General features: G+C 39.8%; 1 protein-coding gene across 3 annotated transcripts in view; it reads right to left on the minus strand.

The window, feature by feature from the left end:
* Positions 1-27,004, minus strand: part of tcf4 (transcription factor 4) — a 234,850-nt gene that overhangs the window by 126,608 nt on the left and 81,238 nt on the right. For all 3 annotated transcript variants that reach the window (XM_084383942.1, XM_084383941.1, XM_084383943.1), the window contains one exon: positions 1,196-1,260. In XM_084383942.1, coding sequence (XP_084240068.1) covers positions 1,196-1,260 — 65 coding nt within the window. The remainder of the gene's footprint in view (positions 1-1,195; positions 1,261-27,004) is intronic.

Here is a 27,004-nt window from a genome sequence, read left to right on the forward strand (position 1 = left end):
CACTCTACCTACTGTACCTCTGCAGTGTCAGTTTTGCACGGGAAGGACTGAAGTTAACAATACCTAACATACAACGTCCAGTTAGAGTTTCTAAATAAAGACTGATGACAAACAGTTCACATAGTATGACATATGATGACGTTTGGACTTTTGTTTTGTTGTCATACAGTCTGGTTAGCTTTGGTTAGCGTTAGGCTCCATAACTACTTGGTTAGGTTTAGGAAAAGGTCTTACTTTGGTTTTAAACTAGGTTACATGCATAAACTTAAGCGAGTTTAAACTAACTTAAAAACATATCACTCTTGACTCACTCTCAAACCCTGGTCTCCGGAGAGGGAAGGTCCAGCCTGTGATCCACCCACCCACCGCCCAACTCAGATTTTTCTTGCTCCTTATGCTACTACACTGGGGGGCACTTCAAGAAGCGATGCTAGAAGGTTACCTGCAGCATCAATGTAAGAAGCGTAGGGCCACCGACCAGTCTGCTGAATTTGATGTGTTGGGAATGAGAACAGGATGCATCATCACAATGTGAAGTGCATGGGCGTAGTGGGAACATGCGGGCAGGGCCACATTCAGTGGGCTGGATTCCAAGGAAGTAGAACCGGAAACTGGAAACTTTGTGGTGCACGCAGCAGGCAAGCAGCTCTCCGAGGACTGAACAGGCGACATCTTTGGTTTTTATTATCTGGTTCTATATTACAATACAGGTGCAGTCATCACATTACAGAAACCTCCCTCTCACTGTGACTAAGGTCATGTGTGTCATCATCAAAAATGTTCAATAAACTTCAATAAGCAGTGGGTCTCAATGAACAGCAGTGCTTCACACTGCTCTGCTCTTAAAGTTAAAGAATAAGATCAGCAGTGATTACAAGCTGAATTCTACTCTATCTTGTTAGCTTAAGAAATTTAAACACAAACCAGATATCTTTCACCTGCAGGATGTCAGCGGGCTGTGTGCTCGCTGCTGTCCTCTTTGACACAACTGTTCACAGCTACTGAAGCCCAGTGCTTAAATCCCTCGTCCCTGGGACTGAACATCCTCTACCACTGACCTCAGATCAAATCCAAACAGAGTTTGCTCTCCTCTGTCTCCCTCAGTATGTTGACTGCTTGGACACAAAAATGCATGAAAGCTATGCAACGTGCTCACTCAGCTTTTACAAAAGAAGACATTTGGAGGGGGACTGACCTGGTGGCAGTGTGGGTTGGACTCTCTGCCGTACGAACTGCTGTATGAACTCCTGTCTGTTTTACCTGCAGGGGAAAAAAGAGGGGACAGTCAGGAGTCATCTCAACAAAGTATACTGTAACTGTATAGGAAAGTTAGAATGGTTATTGACTTCATGAAGAGGAGACAACGAACTACACAACATGTTACAATACACTGCAGCATACATTCCTCCATTCACTCAGTTGCATAGCATTCAGTGGCATTTCAGTGTACCGACTATGTGTAAAAACATCGGGGTGTATAAAAATCAGCAGCATGGGTAGAACTATAAAATAATCAATTAGTAATTAAATGCTAAATTTATTGCCAACTTTTTGAGGAATTAATTAATTGATTTGATTAATTGGTTAAGACGAAAAAGTCAAAATTCTTTCATTCCAGCTTCTTCAAAGTGAATATTTTCTGTTTTTTTTCCCCTCCATGACAAAACAACTTGGACAAAACAAGACATTTAAGGGTGTCATCATGGGCTTCAGGAAATGCTGATCAACATTTTTCACCATTTCAGGATATTTCTTAGATAAAACATCTACTGGATTTATCAAGAAAATCATCAACAAGTTAATCAATACTAAAAATAATAGTTAATTGGAACCCCACACGTATCATTTGTTTGTATGTCTATCCGTCCATCAACCCATCCATAAAAAATTGGCCTTACATTTTTTCCAGTATGAATTTATTACAGTTTTTTTCTGATGAGGTTTAAATAAATTGTTAAAATCCAGTTTGATTATTGATTAATCAATTAATTAATGTACTCAATATAGATACATTCACTACCAATACAATCAACTGGATGAAAAAATATGTATTTTGATTTAACACCAGTGACATATCTCCCTTGAGCATCAAACATAATTAAATCGTTCTTTCATTCATTGACGGATCATTCATTCACACTCTGTTGAGGAAACACAGTCAATGATATTCAGTAGAAAACAGCCAAAGCCAGATTACATGATCAGAGTCTTCAGTGTGTGTGTGTGTGTGTGTGTGTGTGTGTGTGTTCTGTATCTGCTCGCTGATCTCACAGCGCAACAAAACGGACATCTGCTACGCCTGCGATGCATAGATCCATATGCAGAGGAAGAAAAACAGTCTTGCTACAAGATCCAGAAACAACATTTCACGCCGTACTTTCTTTTAGGTGTAGATTTAGTTTCTTTGCAGTCAGACAAAACAAACTAAATATGAGATGAGGTAAAAGAAAGATCTAGAAACCAAGAAAAATGAAACATATCTCTGATCATCAACTTTTCAGTCATGTAATGTGTTTCGGGAGACCGTCCCTCTACATCACACTTCACCTCAGGATACCTCCGTCATGTCTTTACAGTAAACGACACATCAACCCGTCTGAAGGTTTGCCATGGATGGTGCTGTTCTGTTCTTTCATCCATTTCTCCCATTGGACAAATGTCGGTCCATGGATTGTAACTACTGTCGGTAAATATAGCTGCAATGATTAGTCAATTAATTGATAGGCCATTCTAAAGAAAACTAATTGCCCACTATTTTGACAATCGATAAATCGTTTCAGTCTTTTCAAACACATGCTGGTTCAATCCTCTTAAATGTGAGGATTTGCTGCTTTTCTTTGTTATTTATGTAAATGAAGAGTCTTTGGGTTTTGGACTGTTGGTTGGAAAAAAGAAGCAAGGTGAGGACGTCACTCTGGGCTCTGGGAAACTGTGATGAACATTTCTTTCTTTTTTCTGATATGTAATGGACTAAACGCTTAATCAGGCAATTAACAAATCAAACAATAATCAGCATATTAATCCATAATGAAATAATCTCTTGTTGCAGGGTCAGGGCTATAGGCAACCGACACTTCTAAAGAAGCACCTGGATTTGACATACCTATCAAACATTGTTATTTTTTTGTATTGTTATCTCTGACACTGTAATTTTCCCATCTATCAAATGGGATGCATTGCATTGTGGGATACTCAATGCCATGAACAGTACTTTTTTTCTGTTCCATTGTGACATTTTCATCAACCAAGTACTTTATAAACTATATTATTTGACCATTCAAAAGTCTGGAATCGTCTGCTATACTGCTGTTTCTCTTCTGTCCTTCAATTAGGGCTGTTTGAACATCGATAAAATCATCATAATTTAGACACCAGATGCATTATTTACATTGAATAATGAAATGATTAAAACTTTCATTTAGCCAATGTGCTCAAAGTGTTTCATGAGAGGGGAGAATAATGTTGGAACCATTTCCCCCTGAAAACCATTCAATTTTGAATTTATTTTCCAGTCCAGAACAATGTAAGTGACCCGAGATCATTTCCGAACCACAACTGTGCCTCTGCAATCTACTTACTGGTTAGACTGAATAAATCTAAAATGTGATTTGTCGGTCCATATTATGTTCAGCTAATATTCGATGATCCAGTTCCAACAGTGCTAACCCTCGGCTAAGCTTCAGAGTTACTTTGATAGAGAAAGACAGGAAACAGGAAGCTGTTCCAATTTAGATCTTCTCAATTTTGATGCCTCCATTTTTAATTTTTTCTTTTTACCAACCGATTTCTTCTATTCTTTGTGTCTTTCTGCCTTTTTAATTGACCAGTCTGGTTTAACCATTTAACATTGTTAGGTTCTCCATGTACACAACATTACTGTTTTTATACACAACATTGTCTATTTATAAAAAGGACTTTCTACAACCTGAAAGCAAAAATACCATAGAAAAATACTAAGTAGGCCTCTCAGCCATCTGACTGTAACAAATCAGGCTTTAGTGGCAGAAGACTCCAAAGTTTTGAACATTAGTGTCTATCAGTGGTTTTTCAAACTTTTTGTGCTGAGCCAAAATAGCCTCTTTAACACGAGATATCTAATCACTCTGTACATGCTTATTTTTAATCAGCCAAATAAAACTTGACACAGTGACCGTTTTTCCCTTTTCTTTAGGTGGCGGGTCGTCTGCAATGCTAGTTAGTTGGGGTTTTCCTCGCACAGTAATCCATTTCCCCCCTTGTTATCCTCCTTCACATTGGCTGTCGATCAGGGCCTTTGGTGCGTCACACTAATAACTTCCACCATCTGACGATTGTGTGAACTACAAAATAAAAAGATTTTTTTCAGGATATTTTAAGGGTATAGAATGTTTGCCCCTGTATTGGGGAATGAACACATACAAAGCACTGATATAGAAATGGAAAAACTAATTTGTGACTTGTTGTATATTAGATTACAATTATAATGTATGGTTGTACCAAAATCCCTCTGCACACCTGGACTTGCCTCAAGGCACGCCATTGGGGAACCACTGGTGTACACATTTTTGAAGAGGAATTTGGCCACTAAAATAAAACAGCTGACACCACCAAGCCACCACCTACTATCGCCATAGCAGCTGTCTGGCACAGCCTAGCAAGTAGCTACCAACGCCCAAGCGACTGATTAAATTTAGCAAAGAACTAGCAACCATGAGCACAATCACAGTGTTCTTTAATTTACATGTAAACTATAGTTTTGGATCAGGCTGTCCTCTGTTTGGAGCTTTCTCCTGTATAATGTGCAGGTGTCTTAAGTTTTAACCCTCACCTGACATACATTTTAGGTCTGTGAGAAAACAAGAGCCCAGGAATCCTCCCCTACCCAACTGTCTTTGTGGAACATCTTTGGTCGAACATGTTCAAACATGTGTTTGATTGAAATCAGACATCACAGCTCTTAAAATGCAGGCCAAGGATTGATCAGTACACGACAAGAAGGTGAAGCCTCTTTGGCAGGTTACCCACCATCGTTTTAATACAGCGTGTCTGGCTGTGAAAAAGGTGTCTGATGAATTTCGAAGATGCACCGACCGCTGCTGCGGCGTGTACACAACAAAGCTAATTTCCCATCCAGCTTCTGAACAAGTGTTCCTATCCTCCGGGCTGCGGGACCACTTCGAGCCTATTTTTACCACACAGACCTTCTTCTTGGATAAAACCTTAAATCTTCAGCCAGTCTAAATATCAAACCACAGTTAGTGTGTAATTACATTCTGCGGTCGGTGCAGCCGTACGAGATGAAATGGAGGGGTTTTATAGCGAGCGTGTGTGGAGGAAAATGAAGCGTGTACGTGGTGAAGGGTTTGAATCAGGCGTGTATAGACCAGCGCTGAATACACGCCAACATGGTAGTCGATGCAGAAGAGGTTGATAATTACAGGCGTACAGAATGGGAATGTGGTCGACTATGTGTGTATCTGACAGTGTGTGTATGTGTGTGTTTTTGTCTGTGACCGATACAGCGGCCTCGGCTTCAGCTACGACTGATGCCAGCTGGACCGGGTTGGCACATATACAAAGACTCCCACACACACACCGCAACACACACACACACACACACACACACAAAGTACTGGAAATCACTGGCACAGATACACACACACAGACGTGTAAATGTGTACAATATATGTACTGTATATAGCCCCATGTACAGAAGCACACACACTCACACACACATGCAAATGTACTTTTGCATGGTACCGAAATATATCCGCACACAGAAGCACATGCATTTAAAAATACTAATTCAGGACCGCACACACACAGAGACACACCCACACACACACACACACACACACACACACACACACACACACACACACACACACAGATCAAGATCCATTTAGATTTAACATCACAAACACCTCTGCAAAACAACACAACCTGCAAACGAATTCAAAAATCCTTGAACCATTTTACAATTAAAATGCACAATTTCTTGGCTGCTTCAAATCCTGAATAAAATCGTGAGAAAAATAATATATTTTAAATGAATCATTCTATAATTTTCAAGCCTACAGCCCTTTAAAAGCAGTGATCTTTTTTATGATTTTTTAATTGGTAGATATTTTAGAAATCTGTCCACACAATTCAAATGTGTCCAGTGTTAAAGGTTTTACTGTGATGTACAACGTGTGTTTTATATGTACTGTAAGAGAAGCTGAAGAGTTTCTAAGGAATTTATCCATGAATTAAATAGAATTAGAAAAAAAACATGGATTGTAACTGGTAATTTTAGTTTCATTAATCTGTTCTCCTGTATCCCACATGTATTACATATTATTTAAAATCTTTTGTATGGAACATGGGGCGACATTAAACCATTGTTGTGATCAATTATTAACTTTATTCATTCAAAATTCCATTCCTCCACACAGACAGCAATATACTATACACAATTAAACAGTGTCATTTACCATTATTTCACTGATCGGTCACTACACCAGATTAAATTACAATTGAATCTTCTATTGATTCAAAATAAAGCTACATCAAATATGCAGCGTGAGCAACTACTAGCTTTAGTTGTCCTTTCTTTCTTTCATTTTTAATTCATCCACTAATTCACTCAGTTACATCTTAGGGTGAAACACTTTAAACGTCTATTAATTCTCTCCAATATACCAGTAAATAACATCAAAACATTTTAAACTAACATAAATCAGCCATCGTTAATAATGGTGAATTTGCAGTTAATTACACTTTAGTTAACAGTTATTTGCTTGTTTACAAACAAATTAAAAATTGCTTTATAAACCATTTATTAAGCAATTGCACAGTTTAGAAACACAAGTTATTATGGCTATCCAAATAACGTTTGTAGATGAACTATGAACTAGTATTTATTAGCCATTAACAAAGTATTATATAAAACAATTGCCTAATAAATGGTTTGTTAAGAGTGAAATAACTATTCACTAAATTGTAATAAACCATAAATTAACCATTTATTAATGACGGTTACTATAAAGTGTCCAGCTGCCTGAGCATGACAAATCTGTGATCAAGAACAAGAAACCAAAAAGACAAAACAGAGGCCTAACATAGGTGGTTAACCATGAACGCATTAGGATTGTGGATGAGAAGCTTTTGCATCTGTAAAAGACCTCTCCACTTCAGTCCTGACATTTCACATTCACAGCACTGATCACCCCCTCAACCCACTCTCCTCACTGCTTACGTGTTGCCGGGTATACAGGAACTTAAAGTGGAGGAGGGCCAACACTGGCAGGAGTTTTGTCTCTTCTGCCACGGCAGCCCTAAATAGAAAACCCCGCTGAGTACTGACTGCTTAGTTTATTATTAGTTTATTACATTTATTTATATCAGGACCACGCACAAAATACATAAATCTCAAAAGTGAAAGAAGATGCTTTGTACCAGATTTAGCTCCTGAACAATGATTACACACACACACACACACAGACGCACACACACCAAACACACGCGAATGAGCAACAGAGTGCCGTTTTAAAATGCCGCAGGAAATCGAATGCTGGTGTAAAGGATTGTGTACGAGAAACAAACTATGTCACTGACAGCTGTTTATCACGTTTAAGACTGTACTGTTAATACTGAAATGTATCAGTTAGGATAACAATGACCTGTATACAGAAGCTACTTTAAAAAGATTCCAAACTGAGGCTCTCGCAACTGTATAACCCCTGTTCTTTACTTTTGTCCAAACACGGCGACCTTTTCACCTCCACCATCTCTGCAGGCCAAGCTCATGTATTACACACACAAACAAAAATCCCTGGTATTTTAATTAGAAAAAAGCCGGGCAGGGACGGAGCAACGCAGGATGGGGAGGGTCAGCCTCAAGATCACACACCCTGTCACAGAACACTGTGAATGGACACACACACACACACACACACACACACACACAGAGAGAGAGAGAGAGAGATACCAACATAAATGCATCTTATATCACTGCCTTGAACTGAAAAAAGACATTTTGATAAAAAGGGTGGAGTTTATCATATTGATTATATTAGATAAAACGTTATAAAATAAAAACGGAAGAGGCCTTTGAAATTTAAATTTAATGGACACTAAACGTTCAACTGTTTGTTTAAATTTTTGTTCACATAACCCCCTGACACACACTAAACACATAAAGAGACATGGGGGAAAAAATCAGAAGTCGTTGTGACAAAAACCTCAACGGCAGCAGAGTTCATGCAGAAAAATCTAATTAAATTCACAATTACAAAGTACGTTTAGCAGTCCAGCTGACAAACCACATCACTGCTGCTGTGTCTTTTATTCCTCAGTCTGTTTCAGACACACAGTTCTCTGATGCTATCAGACGACTTTGGATCGAATCCCAGCAGAACCTCCTCTCTTCTCGCCTCCACTCTCCAAAATAAAAGCACTACTAGGGACCTTTTCGGTTCCTTCAGTTTGTGCAGAGCCTCATTTCAAGAGGGTTTTTAAAATGTGAAGGTGCTTCGAGGACCTTGACAACCTCAGATCAAGCCACTCTAAATTGTTCATTTGATCTGACAGTACTTCTAAGACCTTACATCAAGGTTTTAAAACATCAGATAAGGCACCTTCATGAGACTCCTCTTCAAGGGAAATTACCTTTTTGACTATTACTCACAAAAATACGAACAGGGACTTGTTCATTGAAAACCCTAAAAAAAAACCTCTACTCTAAAGGTTTGACAGTATTTTCAGGAGCCTTTGGAATTTTGTAGTTTGCATAAAAATGAATTCATGAAGGGTTCTCAAACCACAATGCTTCAAGGTTCATCGTCAAGTACTATTGCAATTTCTTGTACCTAGACTACCTAGAAGTTTTGTTGAGCCTCCGGCAAACCAGGAGCAAGAAATGCTTGTTCCAGCATGTTTGTTCTAAAACTGATGATCCTTCTAGGAACTCATCAAACCCTGATGCTAATTTGAGGAATCTTTGACTGTTGGTTCTTAAGAAACAGCTGTCACCTTCACTGAGATTTCTGAAACAACAAAAGCACCTTCAGAAACATCCAAAATATTGGGTTCGTCATCCTTAGAGAGCTCCATTAAAACAGGTATAACTGTTTCTTAAACCCTGTCTCTTTCTTAAAACCTCAGCACATCTGGATGTCCCCGTCTTTCACGGATTGTTGAAGAACTTGCTGAGGTGTCTAACAACCTCTAAGAAATAAACAATTGCACTGACATCTTTTTTTGTGCATATAAAGGTTCCTTTGAGGAAACTTATCAACCTCAAAAGACTCGCAGAAAACGATATTTTCAATAACTCATAAGCAGTGGGTCTGAATCCTTTAAAACAGTCTCAGATAACCCTTTAAACGGTTCTCGAACTCTTGTGATGCTTCAGGGAAGCTCTGAGAACCCGTCGCAAATCAGGAGTTCTTCCTTCACTTCCTTCACAAAGACTTCATAAGCCACAAGATAATAAGGGTTCTTCAAACTTAGATGGTTTCCTGAAAAGCACCTTTATAATAATTTGATAAACCCTGATGATCAGAGACAACATAAACATAATGTTCTAACAGATGTTCTAGAGATGTTCATGTTTCTGTGAGAGCTGCTTGGCTTCTGCCAATTGCTGACATTACAGCGGTTGCCTACCACTGAAGTCCTTTATGCAACTGTTCAAAAGAGCTAGAAAATCTTGACGATGTTCTCAGATTGAGACCAAATTAGAACTTGTGAGGTAATTTCATTTAACAATACTGCAAAAGATACAACTTGGCTTCAAATTGACTTGAAAATATCTACCGTGAAAACGATTAGTGTACAGATTTGTTGATTAACAACAATATTGAAAATCTACTCACACCTTTTTCAAGTAAAAATACCAAACATTTGCTCAATATAGCTTGTCCAACATGACGCCCATCATTTCCTCTATTAACATAATCATTACCTGTGTTTGGGGATTTTTGGAATGGTGATGGGTCAAAAGTTTTTTTAAATATGTGCTAGTTGTTGCTTTACATGGTATGACATGACCATGACATTATGGGTTTAAATGAGACACAGGATCATTGCTTCTTTCATCGGCCCCTGTCTGTTTCCAAGTCGTTCAAATTGTGCCACATGAAGGCAAAAAAAGACCCCAAATAATCCCAAAACAAAAACTGGACTGTCTCAAACCTTTTAAAAACTCCTCAAAAGAAGGATTTCTAACCTCAGCTCTACTCCAGCCAACCTCTGAGTCTCTCCGAGGAACCCTGCGGTGACATTTTTTCCTGGATGACGAACATGAACAGGCTCATTGGCTGAGAGGAGGACCCCCAGACGAAGCGCCACTCGTTAGAGTGTGCTGGCTGCAGAGGTACAAAAGGTGGAGGAGGGGAGGTCAGCCCACTCCGCTGTGTAAAGCCCATAGAGAAGTCGGTGAGCCAGGAGGACCAAATCCCTGCTAATCCACAATGCCGAGAGGCAGAGAGGAAACACAAATAAGCTCCATTACAAGCTGAAGGCTAACGGGAACTAGGACGCTCTTCTAGACTATTAGCTATTATAGCATTATTTCATAACAGGCCCATAACCAGACTTACTTGAACATACACAACTATGATTTTCAAGATAGTTTTATACTTAAATCTGGCAATTTAGACAGTAAATGCAACGCTGACCTTATTGAGGCCATACGATGCTCCAAAAATTCCCTCATCCTAACCAAGCCTTATCCCTTCAATCTCCAGACTTGACTTTAAGCTAATCTTAACTCAACATTAATCCTAAACCTAACCTAAATCTAGCATTAAAACTACATTTTCCCATTAATGTCCCTGTGAAGCCGTTTAATTCCTGTTTATTACGAAAACAACAAATAAACAGACACGACTCTTTGACCCACACTTGTGTTCGACCCTGAATGTGGCCGAAAACCCACCGATCACACACAAAAACACCCAGAGTTTGGACGACTTACAAGCTCCATGAAATTGTAGCGTCTCCCTGCATTTGAAGGAAGCTCAGCCTTAGAAAGCCAAAGTTTTGTCCCATCAGTACCTCAGTCTTCACCAAAGGGCTGGACGTCACAAAGGTCATTGTTGTTATTCTATCTCTTCTTTAGTGTTTTTAACCAGCACGCTCACTGACGAGTGCTTTTACAGAGCAAGGCCGGCACAAGATAGGACACGATACCAAACCACAGAGAGCAAACACTCATAACACACGATCCAAAACCAGACACACACTCACTGTGTATGTGTATAAATAGTGGATTTTGTTGGACTCGCCTACACAGCAGAAGCCCACAAACCAACATCACTTTGTATTCTGGTCATGTCTGCCTCCTCGAAGCCCAGAACGACTCTCAGACCTGTAGTGTTAGTGTGTTAGTGTTGGAGGTTTATTTCTGGGTATTATGTTTGGTTTTTTTTTTTGGTCTTTACACTGTTGCAACATAAGTGTTTTATTGCTGTTTGTTCTTTTTTGTTTTTCCATCACTTTCTTTCTTGACCTATGGCAGCTTACGATATATAAACATTTTCTTTTTTGCTTCTCTTTCTCATGATAGTAGTAGAGATGTGTTCTGATATTTCTGATTTTCTCTACTGGAAGGACAGCCGGGAGAGCACTTAGTCATGTTTTATCCACCACAGGGGCATTCAAAAGGGCACGTTTGCAGCATTTTGTTCAAGCATAGTGGCGCCAGGGGGGCGATCCTCCGCTCAAGTCCACCAGTGATTTGTTGAATGGTACTCATGATAACGTAGAGAAGGACAAGAACCTTTTCAAATAAAAATATAGTGTCCATTATGTTATATTAAGAACTGTATTTATTTATTTATTTATTTTAATAACTTGAGGGGGGCAGTGCATGGTCACTATTGTACTTACTGATAATATTTGTTAAATTGGTTGTTAGAAGTAGATTTAATACTATAGTAACACATTCTATGATGCCCGTGTCTCGTATGCATTATAACATATTAGGAACTTATGTATTATTCATTATATGCCTTTAGTTATAAGCCGTCATAAATATAATACAATAATAGTTTATTAAAATCCTTATAGTTATAATAAATTCTAATAATTTCACAACACATTATGATCACTATTATAATGTAAAATAATGTTATTAGAAGTTAAGGTAATGGCCATTGGGTGCTTTAAGCAAAGTAATGAAATCCCTTTGTTATAGGCAGATGTAATAGATTACGGGGTGGTTTTAAGTCACTATCAGTGATCATTGTTTAGCTGTAAGTAAAGTGAAAAAATAAGATTTACACAAAAAACAGTTTTTTCTGTATTTGTCACAGGTGCTAAAATACAATGAATACTCTTCATCTTCATAAATTATAGACATTGGCATCAAGAGTTATGATTATTGTTATAAAGTATTATGAGCAGTCGTGAGTGCTTAACTATTATTATACATGTATGTATAAGTATGTATGTTCATAATATGTTATAATGCATTATGGACATAGGCTTCATAGAAAGTGTTACCATTATGATCTCCACTGTTTTGTTTTTAACTTTCCTCTGTAAGCAAAAAGTAAAATGAGCCAGGACAGGGTTAATGAATGTCAGAGCAGTGACTAAATACTTGGTGAAGCCCCCACACCTTTTCAGCACAGTGCAGTCTGTCTGACTGCATGGAGTGGAGTGGAATAAACCCAGTAAACACTTTTCTTACTAAGAGATGTCTCTATCCAAAAATAACTGGATCCTAATCTTTCTTTGATGCAACTTGACTGGAGGTTGGTGAGTTTAACGAAGCTAACGATGATGTTACAGGAGGAAAAGGGTTCACCTCCCGTGACCTGAGTGTGGTGACATTTAGGCTACTAGATTACTCTTCATAAAGTCTGGGAAACCTGGTGGCTTTGACTGAATATTGAATAAGTACACAAGGAAGTAGGAAGCTTCCTTCACTCCAGTGACAGACAGACAGGAAGCTTGGGCAAGCTTGTTTCTTCTTCTTCATGAATTAGTTATTCCATGTTAATGTTATCTAAGTTGGTTTAATAAAGTTTTGTTAACTGCAGCACAACACAGCGATTACATCAGCAGCAGTAAACAGCAGCCATCGCAACCTCAACACAGAGTCAGGAGAGGAGAGGAGAGGAGAGGAGAGGAGGAGGAAAACAAAAAAGGAGGGTTAACACAAAAAAAAGAAAGAGCAGAAAGAGTACTGAGCAGAGGAGAAAAGAAAAAGCAGAACTATGTTTGAGGGTTTCATTTCAACTTTGTGGCATAATAATTTAATTGTGACAACAGAAAAAGTGAGCATAATACAAAATGTGATAAAAGACACTAAGAGAAAAATAATTGACCATCTCTGTGTCACAGAGTTCAATGTCCACACCAATAATATCATATATCAGCTCATTATTCTGCTGCTCATTGTATTATTACATTACACTTTTAATGGAGGTTTGCAGTTTAATTCAGCACAGTGAGAAAATTATAGTAAGAACAGTGTTTTTATTTCTAATATTGGAAATTAAATTATTTGTTTAACTGAAACAAGATTTGTTTTAAGAGTCAGTTTTTTTTAGTATTAGATTTAGAATTCCACTTTAACGTTCATTTATACCCCCAGTTTTTTTTCATGCTTTTCCTTTATTCAGATCTACCAAGAAGAAATAATTATGTAAAAAAAAAAATTAAAAAACAAACATCAAAAACAACTTCTATCAGTTCATCCTGACAGAGTTTTGATTGCTTTAACTTTTTATTAGATTTCATTTCCTCTTCAAACTATATACTCTATATGTTTGCATTCAGGTTCAGAAGGAGATGGAGGAACAAACATGAAGCTTTCATTTCCACATCAGTGTCTGGACTTTTGATTATGTCAAGCTGAGTGTTTTTTACTTGGATTGAATTTATTAATTATTGTGTTTTATTCAAATTTCTCACAAAGAGAAAAATAAAATGTTGACATCTAGATTCCATTTGAGTGACTTTCTCCATCATTTTGGCATCTATCAATTCATCCTGGCACTTAAATTGAGACTGATTAAGAGATGAAGAAAAAGATGCGGTTGTCACTGACATCTTTCTTTGTCCGTCACATTTGATGTCTGTCAGTCGTTGGTTTTCATTCAGATTGTTCAGGAGAAGAAAAAAAAAGCAAGACGATGGAGTCGTTCTAGGAGTCGATGTCAACGTCTAGACTCTCTTTCAGAGACTCAAGTCGAGTCTTTCTCTGTGTGAAAGGAAACACTCAGAAGACGTGATCTCCTCTGACATCCATATAATGAGTCCATTTTAATAAACTATGTGACTAATAGTGCGATTTGACGAGGATGGCGAGATGACGAGGGGGAAGAAAGAGAGGAGAGGGAAGAGAAAGGGAAGTGGGGAGGTGGGGGGAGGAAGATGGATAGAAGAAGGGTTAAACTCCCTCTTCCTGCATGCTGTGTGTGTGCATGCGTGTGTGCACATGCTGTGTGTGTGTGCATGTGTGCGTGCGTGCGTGTGTGTGTGATGGGGGGAGGGTTGGACTGTGCAGACATGAATCATTCTGAGCGATTCAAGCGTTTCCATGACACCGCCGGGCACCGGTCCAGAAGTTTCTACAAAGTCTGAAAGGTACTGACACACACACGTACACACACACACACTACACACACCACACCACACTCAGAAACAGACACTCTAACACGATCCCGCCAGCGCTGAATTTGAAATAATCTATATATTTATTCATGGCGTTGTCTTCCCCTGTAAAGCGTAACATTTTTTTGGGATCAACATTAATTTAACAGACGATGGTCGATGAGTAACCGTCGTCTAACAGACAACCCCCCCACACACACACCACCACCACCACCACCACCCCCCCGTCCTTCAATCCCAGCAGGCATTGATTTCTTGGCACCGGAGCGAGTGAATACATCAAACAACAGATGAACGTATACGAGCGACGAGAACGACTCGAGAGACGCAGCATCCAGCTCACATCTGTCGGCTTCTAGCTTCAGCCCTATCAGAGCAGATCAGGCTGCTGATTGGACCACAACTCTCATTCTTTTATTTCAATTTTTATGATTTTTGATAAGTTTGATTCTGTATATCCGAGACTGCCATAGATTCATTTTTAGACATAAAAATGATATTTAAAGAGTTCAGATTTTCTTGGTTAAACATCACGGTGTTGTCATTGTATCACCGCTTGTTAATAAGTCAAAGTATCAGACAGCACATCTGGTTATTTAATCTAACAGAGGCAGTGTTTTCTGATCGCTTTTCTCTGCATAAAAAAGTATTCAGTAAGTTTTAGTTTCCACTCTGAGGCAAAGACACACTGGTGTTACCTGGTGTTTATCTTTAAAATCGACTTTTAAATGTCTTTTAATTTTGTCAATTTAAAGTTGCCTGATGTCACATTTAACACTCTGGTTTAATAATGGTCAAACTGAGACAAACTGAAAGTTATCGTAGGATTGAGTGCTGGGTTTTACCAAATAAAAGTATATTTAGAGAAATGATTGTGGAATTGATAAATAGATGTTACTTTCCACGTGTTTTACAGAAGGTCAAGACTTTTTGAACATCGACAGTATTTGGGCTGAAAAAAATGAATACGTTCTTTAGAGCAGAAAAAGTTGTATCGAGAATTTAAAGAGATGGTAATCAAGACAACAAAATTGATAAACCTGTTGTGTATTGAAGTTATATATCGAAGGCAGTTGATTTGTTGATTTCTGCCTACGACATACAGACTCAACAAGCCCTCGTGTCCGGCCCACACAGGCTTAAAAGATAACAAATACACTCTATCTGTGGTGAATCCAAACTTGTCACAGAAAACCTCAAGCACCTCACAAACTCCATGAGCTGAAGAAGACAAAAACAAAAACAAGTCCAGTGTTTAAAAACCTGGAACTGATTCAATGATCGTCTAATAAACAGTGAAACACCAAACATTTGGAGTGTGTATTACATGTCACATGAACTGGTTTCCTTCTCAGCCTGTAGCTAATGGTGCTAATGCTAGCCGGGTATACACATTGCTTATGTCCTAATCATGCTAATTCCAACCAGGCTTTGTATGTGAGGCGTGTTACTGAAAAGTCCACCATCATGATCAGGTATCGAAGTCTGATGGCTTAGCGACAGAAGAGGGGAACTGAGGAGCTACAGTTAGGGACCGTCCCTAAAGAGCTTTTCAGAGTTTGTCAGTATCTTTCTATTTGATTTATTTATTCACAGTTCAGACAAAGTTCAGATTCATCTGGACCTCCTCTCACTGCGAGCACAACCTTTGTTTGACCCAATGAGCTGTGGGGCCTGTATTTTGTTAAACATCTAAATGGTCATACAGTACAATATCACAGAAAATAAAGACATTTTTATCATTTAATTTGCTTCCTTACCATTGCTCTGGTGCCTACAGTTGCATACATATGTGTTTGTGACATGTGGCATTGTGTTGCACTGTAGACATCACTGTTATCATCCCATTATTTGCCACAAAGGGATTCACAACAACACCGTCTGTAGATCTTCGGTCATTGATTGCTTCTATACTAACTCCAGAAACAACACTACATCAATTATTTCATATTGCATACGATACACAGTAAATATACACATATACAATATTAAACATAGTTATTGTGTCTTCAGTGAAAACCAAAAGGACCTGAAGCTTGTTTTTAAGTTTGGGGGCAGTGAATTGTTGAAAAAGGCTCTTGAAAGAAAATACATCCGATAAGGTGTGACAGAGAGTTAATCACTGATACTGTTTGACTAAGAAGAAACTTCCAAGTACCTGTATATATATTTGTATACCACACTACATGTATCAGAAACAGTTCATTTGCTCATGTGGTTGTGAAGTGGATGGATTAAAATTCAGCAGCAGCCATGACACTTGTTCCCTGTCCATGTGAGTGAGACCCAAAGACCACCCCCCTTCGTTACCAAACAGCCTTCATTATCCAACACCCCCCCATCACATCACATCACACACACACACACACACACACACACACACACACACACATTCACCCCTCCTCCACCCCGGAATCAATAGACAAACAACACAAACAACAACGAGGCGACAAACAGGGCGACATCACCAAACCCTCCCAACAGCAGGACTTCAACAGGAGAACTATATTTCAATTTAATATTCCGCAGCAGAGCGGTGTTCGAATGTGGCACCGCAAAAACTGAAAAATCTCGTCCAGGGTGTGTTTGATCCATAAAAAAAGAAATTCAATTCTCTCTTTTGTTTTGCAGAATTTTATTTGACTTCAATTTCTACATTTCCTTCCGCGAAAGCTTCGGTTTTCGTGAAGAAAAACGCCGCCGATTTGCAGTGTGTATGCGGCGCGAGTGTGTCGTTGTGTGTTTTTATACGTGTGTGTGCGTTGGTCTCAGACAAAACAGGGCTGCTGAAATGCGGCAGGCACTGCAGATTTTTGTTGGCTGGCTGACAGCGCCGTGCCTGTGCCAAGCCCCGACGGCGGAAACGACTAAAAGACGCATAAGGCTGGCATTAGAGCCCCAAATCTTCTCTCCCCCTCCATCCCTCCTTCTCTTTTCTCCTTCTCTTTTCTCGCTCCGTGGCACGGCGTTTACTTTGGTCGGGGTCTGACTCGATTTGGCAACATTCACACCCATCCGTGAATTTATCAATCTGTCTTTATTTCGCTCTGATCTGATAGGAGGGGGGGAGTAGAAAACATGGCACCTGAAACACCTCAGGAGGGTTAGGTAGACTGCCGCGTTGATGTGTTCTTTTCTTTTTTTTTTCTTTTTTGGACATCACCTTGTTTTGTGCTGCAGTTTAACCCCCCATCCTCCTTTCATAAGTGTCGCCGAATGAGAATTTTGGAGGATTTGTTTCTTTCCAGGGTTTCTATTTTCCCTTCCATATCTGCTGCCTTTGTCTTGAGGATTTTCGGGCAACACTTCCACAAAAACCACGGACACAATAGCATCTGGAGTTACATCCATGAGGCACTGAGCCCATGTTCCTCCTAAAACCTAAGACAAATGAAGAAAACACCATACTCCAATTATGCTCCCGAGACAATAAAACACTGCAAAAAGAAAAGAAAAAAAAAAATCTCCCGTAAAACATTCAGGATTACCTCAAACTAAAAGCCTGATTCTGTGTTTGGAGTCCATTATTGATGGAACAATATTTAGCTGCAGAGTAAACAAAGGCGGGATGCTCCACTCGTGGCTGTAAATTGTGTTTGGGTATTGTTCGGCAGACAGATGACGACTGCTAATGTTGAATTAAAAAGGTTCTTAGAGGTGGATTTAACACGTTTCCTCTTGTCTTCGGGGTTGAGACGGAAGGCGAACGACGCAGGGAGACAAAGAGAGAGGTAGCAACGAGAGAAAAGGTGTGAAATTCTGAATTAGCAGCACAATATGGAAGTACGGCACAATGAGCAGTGAGAGCTACACGGCACAGCGTTGTTCACTGACACTGTCTGACTAAATAAAGATGCAACGTTCAGGCTCACAGGGTTTTCATGTGTCGCACAGGAACAGGCCGGGAAATAAACCGAATGGTTAACACCAACATGGCTCACTTTGATGAAATAACAAAGATGCGTGTCTCACCACTGAATATTATAAAATATCACATTTATTCATATGAACTATCTTAACCCTTTCAATCCTTTGGGGGTTTGCCAGTTTTCACAGCAGAGTCACGACACGTGTTAGACAGAGATGTTGTTTTATTTTAGGACGGCTTTGAACTAGAATGTGCACGAGTTTTACTACACACGTTCAAGGACAGTTTAATGAAATGAAAAATAGTGTTCTGCCTGTTTGTCTACAGGTTTTTAACACAGGGCAAATGTGAATGGAGAGTGTCAGTGTTAATTTTCAGGTGATGTAACAACCATGTCGAAAGGAGATTCTGTTGCTAATGTACCAAAATGTAAATAAGTCAACTATATAAAGCACTTTTCTGAACCCAGGTTACAGAGTGCTTTACATCAACAGCAATATAGAGTAATAACAATTTAAGGGAAAACTGACAAATGCCTAGCACAGAGCATATACAATATAAAAAAAATAGTCACAGCAAAAATACACATGCTCAAAGGAATCCATAATCACACAGAGCATGCCTTGAAGTGTTGATGAAGGTTCTCAGTCATGCGGGTCATGGTAGTTCTAAGTGCTGTATTGTCTGGATGTTCAAGAAACTGAAACACATCCAGTTACCTACGATACAGCACTGAGAGGCTTGAGTGATAACTTCTAAATCAGAAACTGGAAGTAATGGTCTGAGTTTTGCAAAGTAGCTCAGTTGAAAGAAACAGGACTGAACTAGTTTATTGATATGTGTTCAGTCAATAATGAAATACAATGCAAAGATTCCTAGAGTATGGACTGACAAAGAGGACCAATACTCTGGAGAATTGTAGAAGTCAGAGCTGACAGTGTCGACTGGGTTCATTTATGTCCAGAATCGGACCCTGTTTTGATAAACAGGTAATTGTTTTCCTGGCAGGAACGAGTGACACCAGTTAGAAGCTAATGGTGCTAACAGATCGAACACATCCACATGAATGAAATGCGTTAGGCCTCATTCGTGACCGAGCTAATGGTGCTAACAGATCTGTGAGAGATCTGATGCAATTTTTCACCAAATCTGCAAAATGAAAGTTATAATTTGACATATTTCATATTTCAAGTTCAACAATAAACCTACAGTCTTGGTTTTGTTCGGTGTTGCAGTGTTTTTCCTGTCTTGTTTAAGTTCTCCGTCTCTCTGTGGGAGGAGAGGAGGAGGGCTGACCCAGGAGAGATGGATGATGGGTCAGGTGCTGTCAGACTGGAGGGGTCAAAGGTCAAAGGATCCTGTGGTTCAGCATCACACTCTGATTTTCTCCTGTCACTGTCATGGTTGTCTGTCTCTGATCGTGTCTCCTCGTCTCCTCTTCCTCCTTCATTCTCTTCTCAACCTGTACTTGACTCTGCTCAAATGATTTTGTTCCTTTTCATTTCCTCTTTTCATCCTTTGCATCTTCCTTCCCCACTTTATTTCCCTTTTTCTTTATTTTTTTTGATTGTACTTGAAATCGTGTGTCTTCCTACTACTAAAATTGGGTGATGTAGACGCAGACGATATAAGCATGGTACCCTGAGCAACAGAAGCTTTATTTACTTTTAAGATTTCAAGAAAAATATTTTCTAATGATATGTTTTTTGTTTTAAAAGCCTGACAACAGGAAACACAGACTGCAACTGTTTCCTTGGATCCAAATATAAAACTGACTCTGATCAGTAGTTGGACCAAGGTCACTGTACATTTAGTAGTATTGGATTGGTAGGGCCCAGTTTAGTTCAGATCGTGACTCTGTGTACAGTCTGGTTTGTGTATGTTTTCCAAGGATCAGATCTAAAGTTCTGGACCCACGAAAGACCTCTACTTTGAACTCCTGAGTATAAATTATGCCAAAATGTCCTCACTTTCCTCCCCGTCTTCCTCTTCCTCCCCCATTCTCTCTCGTGTCATCAATGACAGGCCTGTCCCTCCTCCTCCTCCACCCCGACTCCCAACTTAATACCTGTATTTAGACAAATGAGGCAGCGTGTGAACACCTGGACGGCAGTAATATGAGGGGTATAGCTGTAGATCTGGGAGCTGCATCACATTGCTGATGTGCTCTGTGTGATTTCAGTCTGACCACCTGGTTGCAGAATAATGACATATCTGCTCCCACACACTGTTCAGGAGCCGGTGATCAGAGCGGCTTCATCACAGCAGGGCAGACCCCACCTGACATCACACGGCGAGGGAGGAGAGAGGAGGGGTGGATGTAGACGGACAGCGGGAGGAAGGACGGAGACGGAGCAGGGAGGAGAGACGAGCCATCTGAGCGCCTACGGAGAAACTCTGAGATGGCAGTCACCTGCTTTCTTTGAGAAATTCGGTGAAAGGTGGAAATGTTAAAAGTTAATACCCGGATCAGTATTAATAACTGAAAGATCTGCGCTGTGGGCTCCATTAGGCTTTATTAAAATTCATTCACCACAGGTCAGAAATGAAGACAAGTGGCAAACAGCTCTTACATGCTCAGAGGCTCAAACACAACAATCACATTGTTTTGTTGCCATCTGCTCAAAGCCAAGAAACATGAAGTATAGAAATATCAAATCTCTAATTGATTAGGACCTCTAGACATACACGCCATACATTTAATTATATACCAAATATACATTAACAAAATAGGCTATTTGGGAATAAAACAGTGAATCAGATCATTGTCAACAGAGCAGGTCAACTCAACCGAATCTTTATACACCTGAATTATACTTCTGTGTCTGTCATTAATGCTGTGTTCATGTCATATTGTTCAGTTCATAATTAAAAGCAGCTGAATGGTAAGTGTTTATGTCAGCCTACTATTGTAAAGACAAAAGTTATTGGATATGTTTTTTTCTAAAAGATATGATAGCCCCTTTTGCAAAGCCTGTTCAGTGCAGAGTTGTTACACCTTTCTTCCCCCTCACCGTTCTGTACATAAGCTACAGAGACTCCACCGCCGCCTCTGAGCTGGCAGCAAAGAGCCGAGTCGCCTCCTGTGTAAAGAGAGTGAGCTGGCGAGCCGGCAGTGCGAGGCAGGAGTGTGACGTTTTGATGACGCGTTATGTGTGCGACCCACAAGCGAGTGATTTAAAAAGAAATCAAAGAGGATGAACAGCCGCCGAAAATGTCTGCGATTTAGGTAACGAATGAAGTCTGGGAGCACCTTTCCCTCGATGCAAAGGCCGAGATCAACTGCTATATAATACAGACGGCGAATGAATGTTATTCTCGTGTTACGCCATTGTTTATTCAGCGCTGCCTGACTTGTATGTAAAATGTCATGCTAGATGCTAACGCTGTTACGCGACATGCCTCTTTTGCTTGCCCAATGCCCACATGCTAGCTAAAGTCACACACTACGTAAAAAGGACTTACATCTCCTACTTGACTATTGCTGGCATCTCAGCTAAGCATTAATAAAATCTGTTAGTGAATTAAAGAGAAGCTACCTACTGTTTTCACCTGGTGACACAAATATGTAACAAGACACAAAAAATAGCTAGTTTGGGTTAACTTTTATATTTCTGAAGCTGCTGGGTCAATTTCCAGATGAAAGCTTCCAGCAACTTGCTAACGTTAGCTAGCAGCTGTTTTGAGTTATATTTGTCTCTAAAAATAAGTAGTTGTACTTCAAATAAGCCAGCTTTCAACTTTCAGCATTTAGTTTTCATAAATACCCCACGCTTAGTCAGGTATCATCTAAGCTAGCTGTATAATAGCTAACCTGATTAGCTAGTTAAAACTGAGCTAGTTAGCTCGCTAAATTGTGAGTGAATATAAGAACCAACTTCAGCATCATGAAGTGGTCGGGTGCACAGACTGAACTGCCATTTTTTTTTTTTTTTTTTTTTTTTTCACTGCGTTATTCATTCATTGACATGTTGTTCATGTTAGCTGTTTTCTGTTTGGGAGGCCATGCTATTTTGCGCAAACCAGTCAGTAACATCGTAACATAGCAGATTGCAGTCGCGTTACTTCATTCGCCATGTTGATGATATAAGTATGCTGCCTTGCTCCACGTACTGAGGTAGAGCAGGATTTGAACCGGTCGCCCTGGCAGATTTGGGGCGGTTTAACACTAACAGCATGGTTTTTCAGCTCTTTGTCAGCTCTGTTCCCATTCAGTGTGTGCCAACAGAGACTCTGCCCGCTGCTTTCACATGGCACTGCCCTGGAAGCGTGGGAAAAAAAGGGAAAAGCTACCACTTTACCCTCGTCTGCTGCCATGGAAACCAACCAACGGTTGGGACATTAAGACAGTGGTACGCGAGGAAACTTTGTGGGCCACTCTGCCAGCCTGGCTGCTCTACTTTAGTCTTTCTCTCAAAGGTTCCCTGCTCTCTGCACCTCTTTCCTCCTTTGTTTCTGAGCCTTTTGCTCCTCACTCTGGTGCTCTTCTATCCTGGGGGTCAGTCTGCTCTGTGAGACGACTGACGACTGCTGGAAACACTTTGATGTAATTCATTTTATTTGTTTATTTGTAATGTATAATCTTTTGACATTTATATCGTGAAATGTTTATCTAAGGATCCATGTATCACGTCTCAATACAGAATTAAATAATGAGAAACAGTCACTGAAGGTTTTTTCCTTTATTTTTTTTCTTTCATTTATTTTGTATTTTTTTCTTTATGCAGAGAAATGAAGGCTTGTTTTAATAAATCTTATTTTTTTAACTTTTTGTTTACTAAATGTTTTGCATACAAAATGTTACAAAACAGTTTCCTGGAAGAAATTCCCAAATTTGAGAGGATAGTATCCAGAGAACGTGTGCTGTCTTTTTACATTTTTAACATTTTTTTATGAATGGCAATTTCTGTCCATCACATCGGATCTTACATCAGGGGACTCGTTTTAATGTCTTTGAAGAAATCAGCCATAGAAATAAATCTGGAAAAAAGAAAAATCAGACAATAAATATAATAATCAATTGTTCCTGATCGATCACCTTTCCATGGGCTCTGTATGCAAATCCTTCCTTTTCGTTTATCCATGTGTTCAAATGGATCCCCAGCCAGCGCCCCGTCTCCTATAATTATACTCTGTGTGTGTCTGTGTGTGCGTGTGTGTGTGTGTGTGTGTGTGTGTGTGTGTGTGTGGCAGAGGGAGCAGGTGATTGGTTGGCAACAGCTGGAGAGAGAAAGGAGAACACAGCTGCAGGGAGAGAGGAGAGGAGAGGAGAGGAGAGGAGAGGAGAGGAGAGGAGAGGAGAGGAGGAGAGGAGAGGAGAGGAGAGGAGAGGAGAGGAGAGGAGGAGAGGAGAGGAGAGGAGATGTACGGTACTCTGCCGGTCACAGCTGACTTGATACACTTCAGTGTTGATTCAGCTCAGACTGGATGAGATTTAGGACTTGTTTCCACTAGTGTGTGTATCGGGTTAGGGTTAGTAATAATAATAAGTAATATCATTAAAGTAATAATAATAATAAACATAATAACAATAATAATAATAATAATCAGGAAACAGTGTGTTTCTGAGCACTGATGCAGATGTTGTAGCAGTACAGTACTTAGGAGAATGCAACAGTCCCAATATCCCATTGACCTGAATAAAGGAAGTCCTCGTGGCTATTAGGATTTTACACCCATTTTAGCACGACCTCAGTTTTATGGACTTGACTCATCTCGTTCCTGTTCTTGATTTATTTTTAATCCTCGATATGATTCGAACAAAAAGGAGAAGAAGAACCACCAGCAACGAGACAAATCGTGCTCTGCAGGAATTAAAGCACCTTCTCATATTAACACACAATTACTGTCTCTTGTCTCGTGTCTTTGTTCCTGCTCTTCATTCATTTCACTTCTCAAAGGGACGCAGGAAGGATGAGGACGAGAGGAGGAAGAGGAGACATCCTGTTCCTGTACTCTGCTCTATTCTCTTCCACGAAGCTCAGTTCTCCTCGTTGTTTTTGTTTCTGATAATGAATCTGACGACGATGGGGATGATGCCAGGGATAACTGGGGGGTTCATGCGGAGTGAAAGGGAATAAAAAAATCCATCCAAGCTGTTTTTGTTTTTTGCTGAAAAGCAGGAAGAGGCTTGGATGTGTTAAATGATTGGCCACCAGGGAGGAGGATCCCTGATCAGGATCATGATCTGATCAGCAGACTTATAGATAGCTAATAGATAATATATAAGTGATCAATAACACACACTCACACTCACACACACATACACAGGGGAAAAGCTGAATAAGGAGTTACAAGTGGTTTGAAATAAATATATATATATATATATATATATATATATATATATATACATTATTGAATGATTTGGTAGGTTAAAAGTCATTTGTTGTTCTCAGAGGTTCCTTCAGGTTTATAGTTCCCCTTGAATATCATCAGAACTGAAGAGAACTTGAAATTTTGCAAGTATATAAATCAAGGATGTAACAATATACAGAATATCGCGAAATCACCATAAAAAAATGCTGCGATACCGTCATGGGCCGTGACAACATCTACTAACATGACGTGATCTAACAACAGAAGTCAGTGTAAACGTATTCTACTATCTCTCCTTGTCATTGCATTGATCTGTTTGAAAGTAGAGGGCAGACTCATACTGCGCATAAAGACAGACTCATTCTCATAAGACCCGCCCTACCCTGCCTCTGATTGGTTGGCTGCATTCCTCTCTGTTCACCTCAACGCACCGCCATCTTCGGCCTCTCTCCCGGGCTTCTGCTGCTCCTGCCAGGGTCACTCAGAGCCGCTCTTTGCTGCTCCGCCCCCCGACCTGTCTGCTTCACTTAACAAGCCCAGAGACACTGCAGCTGCGGTGTGTTTACCGGCGGGGAAACTACGGCTCACAATCCACAGCACCGGCTCGGCTGCTGGCTGCTTGTTTTTACAAACCAACCGCGAGAAAAACACCAGTCAACCACTGAACTTACAGTTAGGAAATAATGTGTCGGTTACGCTGACAGAGATTTACAATGCTCTGGTCGTCTGCTGGACAGCAACAGGGAGGGAGATCGGTGGGACCGTGGGACCTGTACTGTGTTGCAATTGTACATTGTCCAATCATACATTGCCAAAGACAATTCATGGCTACTTTTTGCACATGCTTAGGTCATGGACTGCTACTTTGATTTCACTATAGAGGGAAAGAAGAGGCACCTCAAGTAAAAACAAACTGAATACAAATAATAAAACACACAGATGTATTATTAAAGGACACTGTTCAAGTTATCTTTTTGTTTGTTTTTTTCTAATATTGTGAATATACCAACATATATCATCATGATAAATAGTATCATGGACTATTTTTTATTTTTTTGCTATCATTACATCCCTAATATACATATTTCGCAGTTTCATAATTTTTTGGTCTCAGTCCAAGTTTATTCCATAATATCCATTCCTGCATTAGCTGATCCCGTGACTGTGGGTTGTATTATTAATCTGAGGGTGGAAAGGTTTGCCAGTACCTGATAAAATGACTGAAATATAAATATTAAGCAGCTGCTTACAATAACTCACCTGAGCCTGGACAGATTGTTTCCTGATAGATTGTTTCCAGCCACATGGGGGCAGCAGAAATACATTGTGAACTAAATAATGACCTTTTTAGCAGATATGCAAAGTTATTATGAAGAATTGCTTAATTACACAACCGTTAGCTACGAAGCAAATCTATCATTCATTGACAATTGTGTTTGTGTCCTCCATTTTAACTCCATCGTAGCAGCTATAAGCTCCACTCCGTTCACCAGCTAGTCTCTGTCTTGCGTTTGCGGCTGATAGGGTAGTGTACAGTGGGTTTAAAGAGCTCTTTCACCAAAAACAGCAACCCGCTGCAGCTGAAAACAACATCATAAGTGCAGTGAGGGATCACTGAAACAGAAAAGTTGCAGCGGGATGGCTAAACAGTGAGCTGAAACTCACTATAAAGCTCCAAAGTGGAGAGGAGCAGCAGATTCAGGTGATAATTCTCTGTAGGTTCACCTGTACAAGCTACCCATTTTGCAATCATGAGCAAGCTAACCTTCTACTAAATCACTTTGCAGCACCTATCCATAACAGTGAACTAGTCAGCTAACTACGTTGTTAAAACATATTGGACGTTCTGTACAGATCTGTATTAATATCCCAAGTGTATGGACATTCTTGTGAGCCACAGTGGAGGGTGAGGCTAACATGACTTGTTTGTTCATGGCTGCATGTATTGTGTGCTCAGTTTAATATGCAACAGAACTTTATACATTATATCTGTCAGCTAAGGTGTCCTATCTGCATGTGCTGTGTATCTGTAAAAAAACTAAACTAAACTAAATTACACAGAACAACTACAATTTTAAGGCACTTCTGCAAACATTAATGTCTGTGAGCGCTCAGTGACCTCGCACTTGGTCACTTGACACTCAGTCATATCTATGAAGGTGTACAGTAATAGCCAGAAAAAATGGCTTGGGTTAAGGGTTAATGGTTCAATACCAACAAGCTGGTATG

This window comes from Pagrus pagrus (genome assembly GCF_965226575.1).
Source record: "Pagrus pagrus genome assembly, chromosome: 19".
Lineage (NCBI taxonomy): Eukaryota > Metazoa > Chordata > Actinopteri > Spariformes > Sparidae > Pagrus > Pagrus pagrus.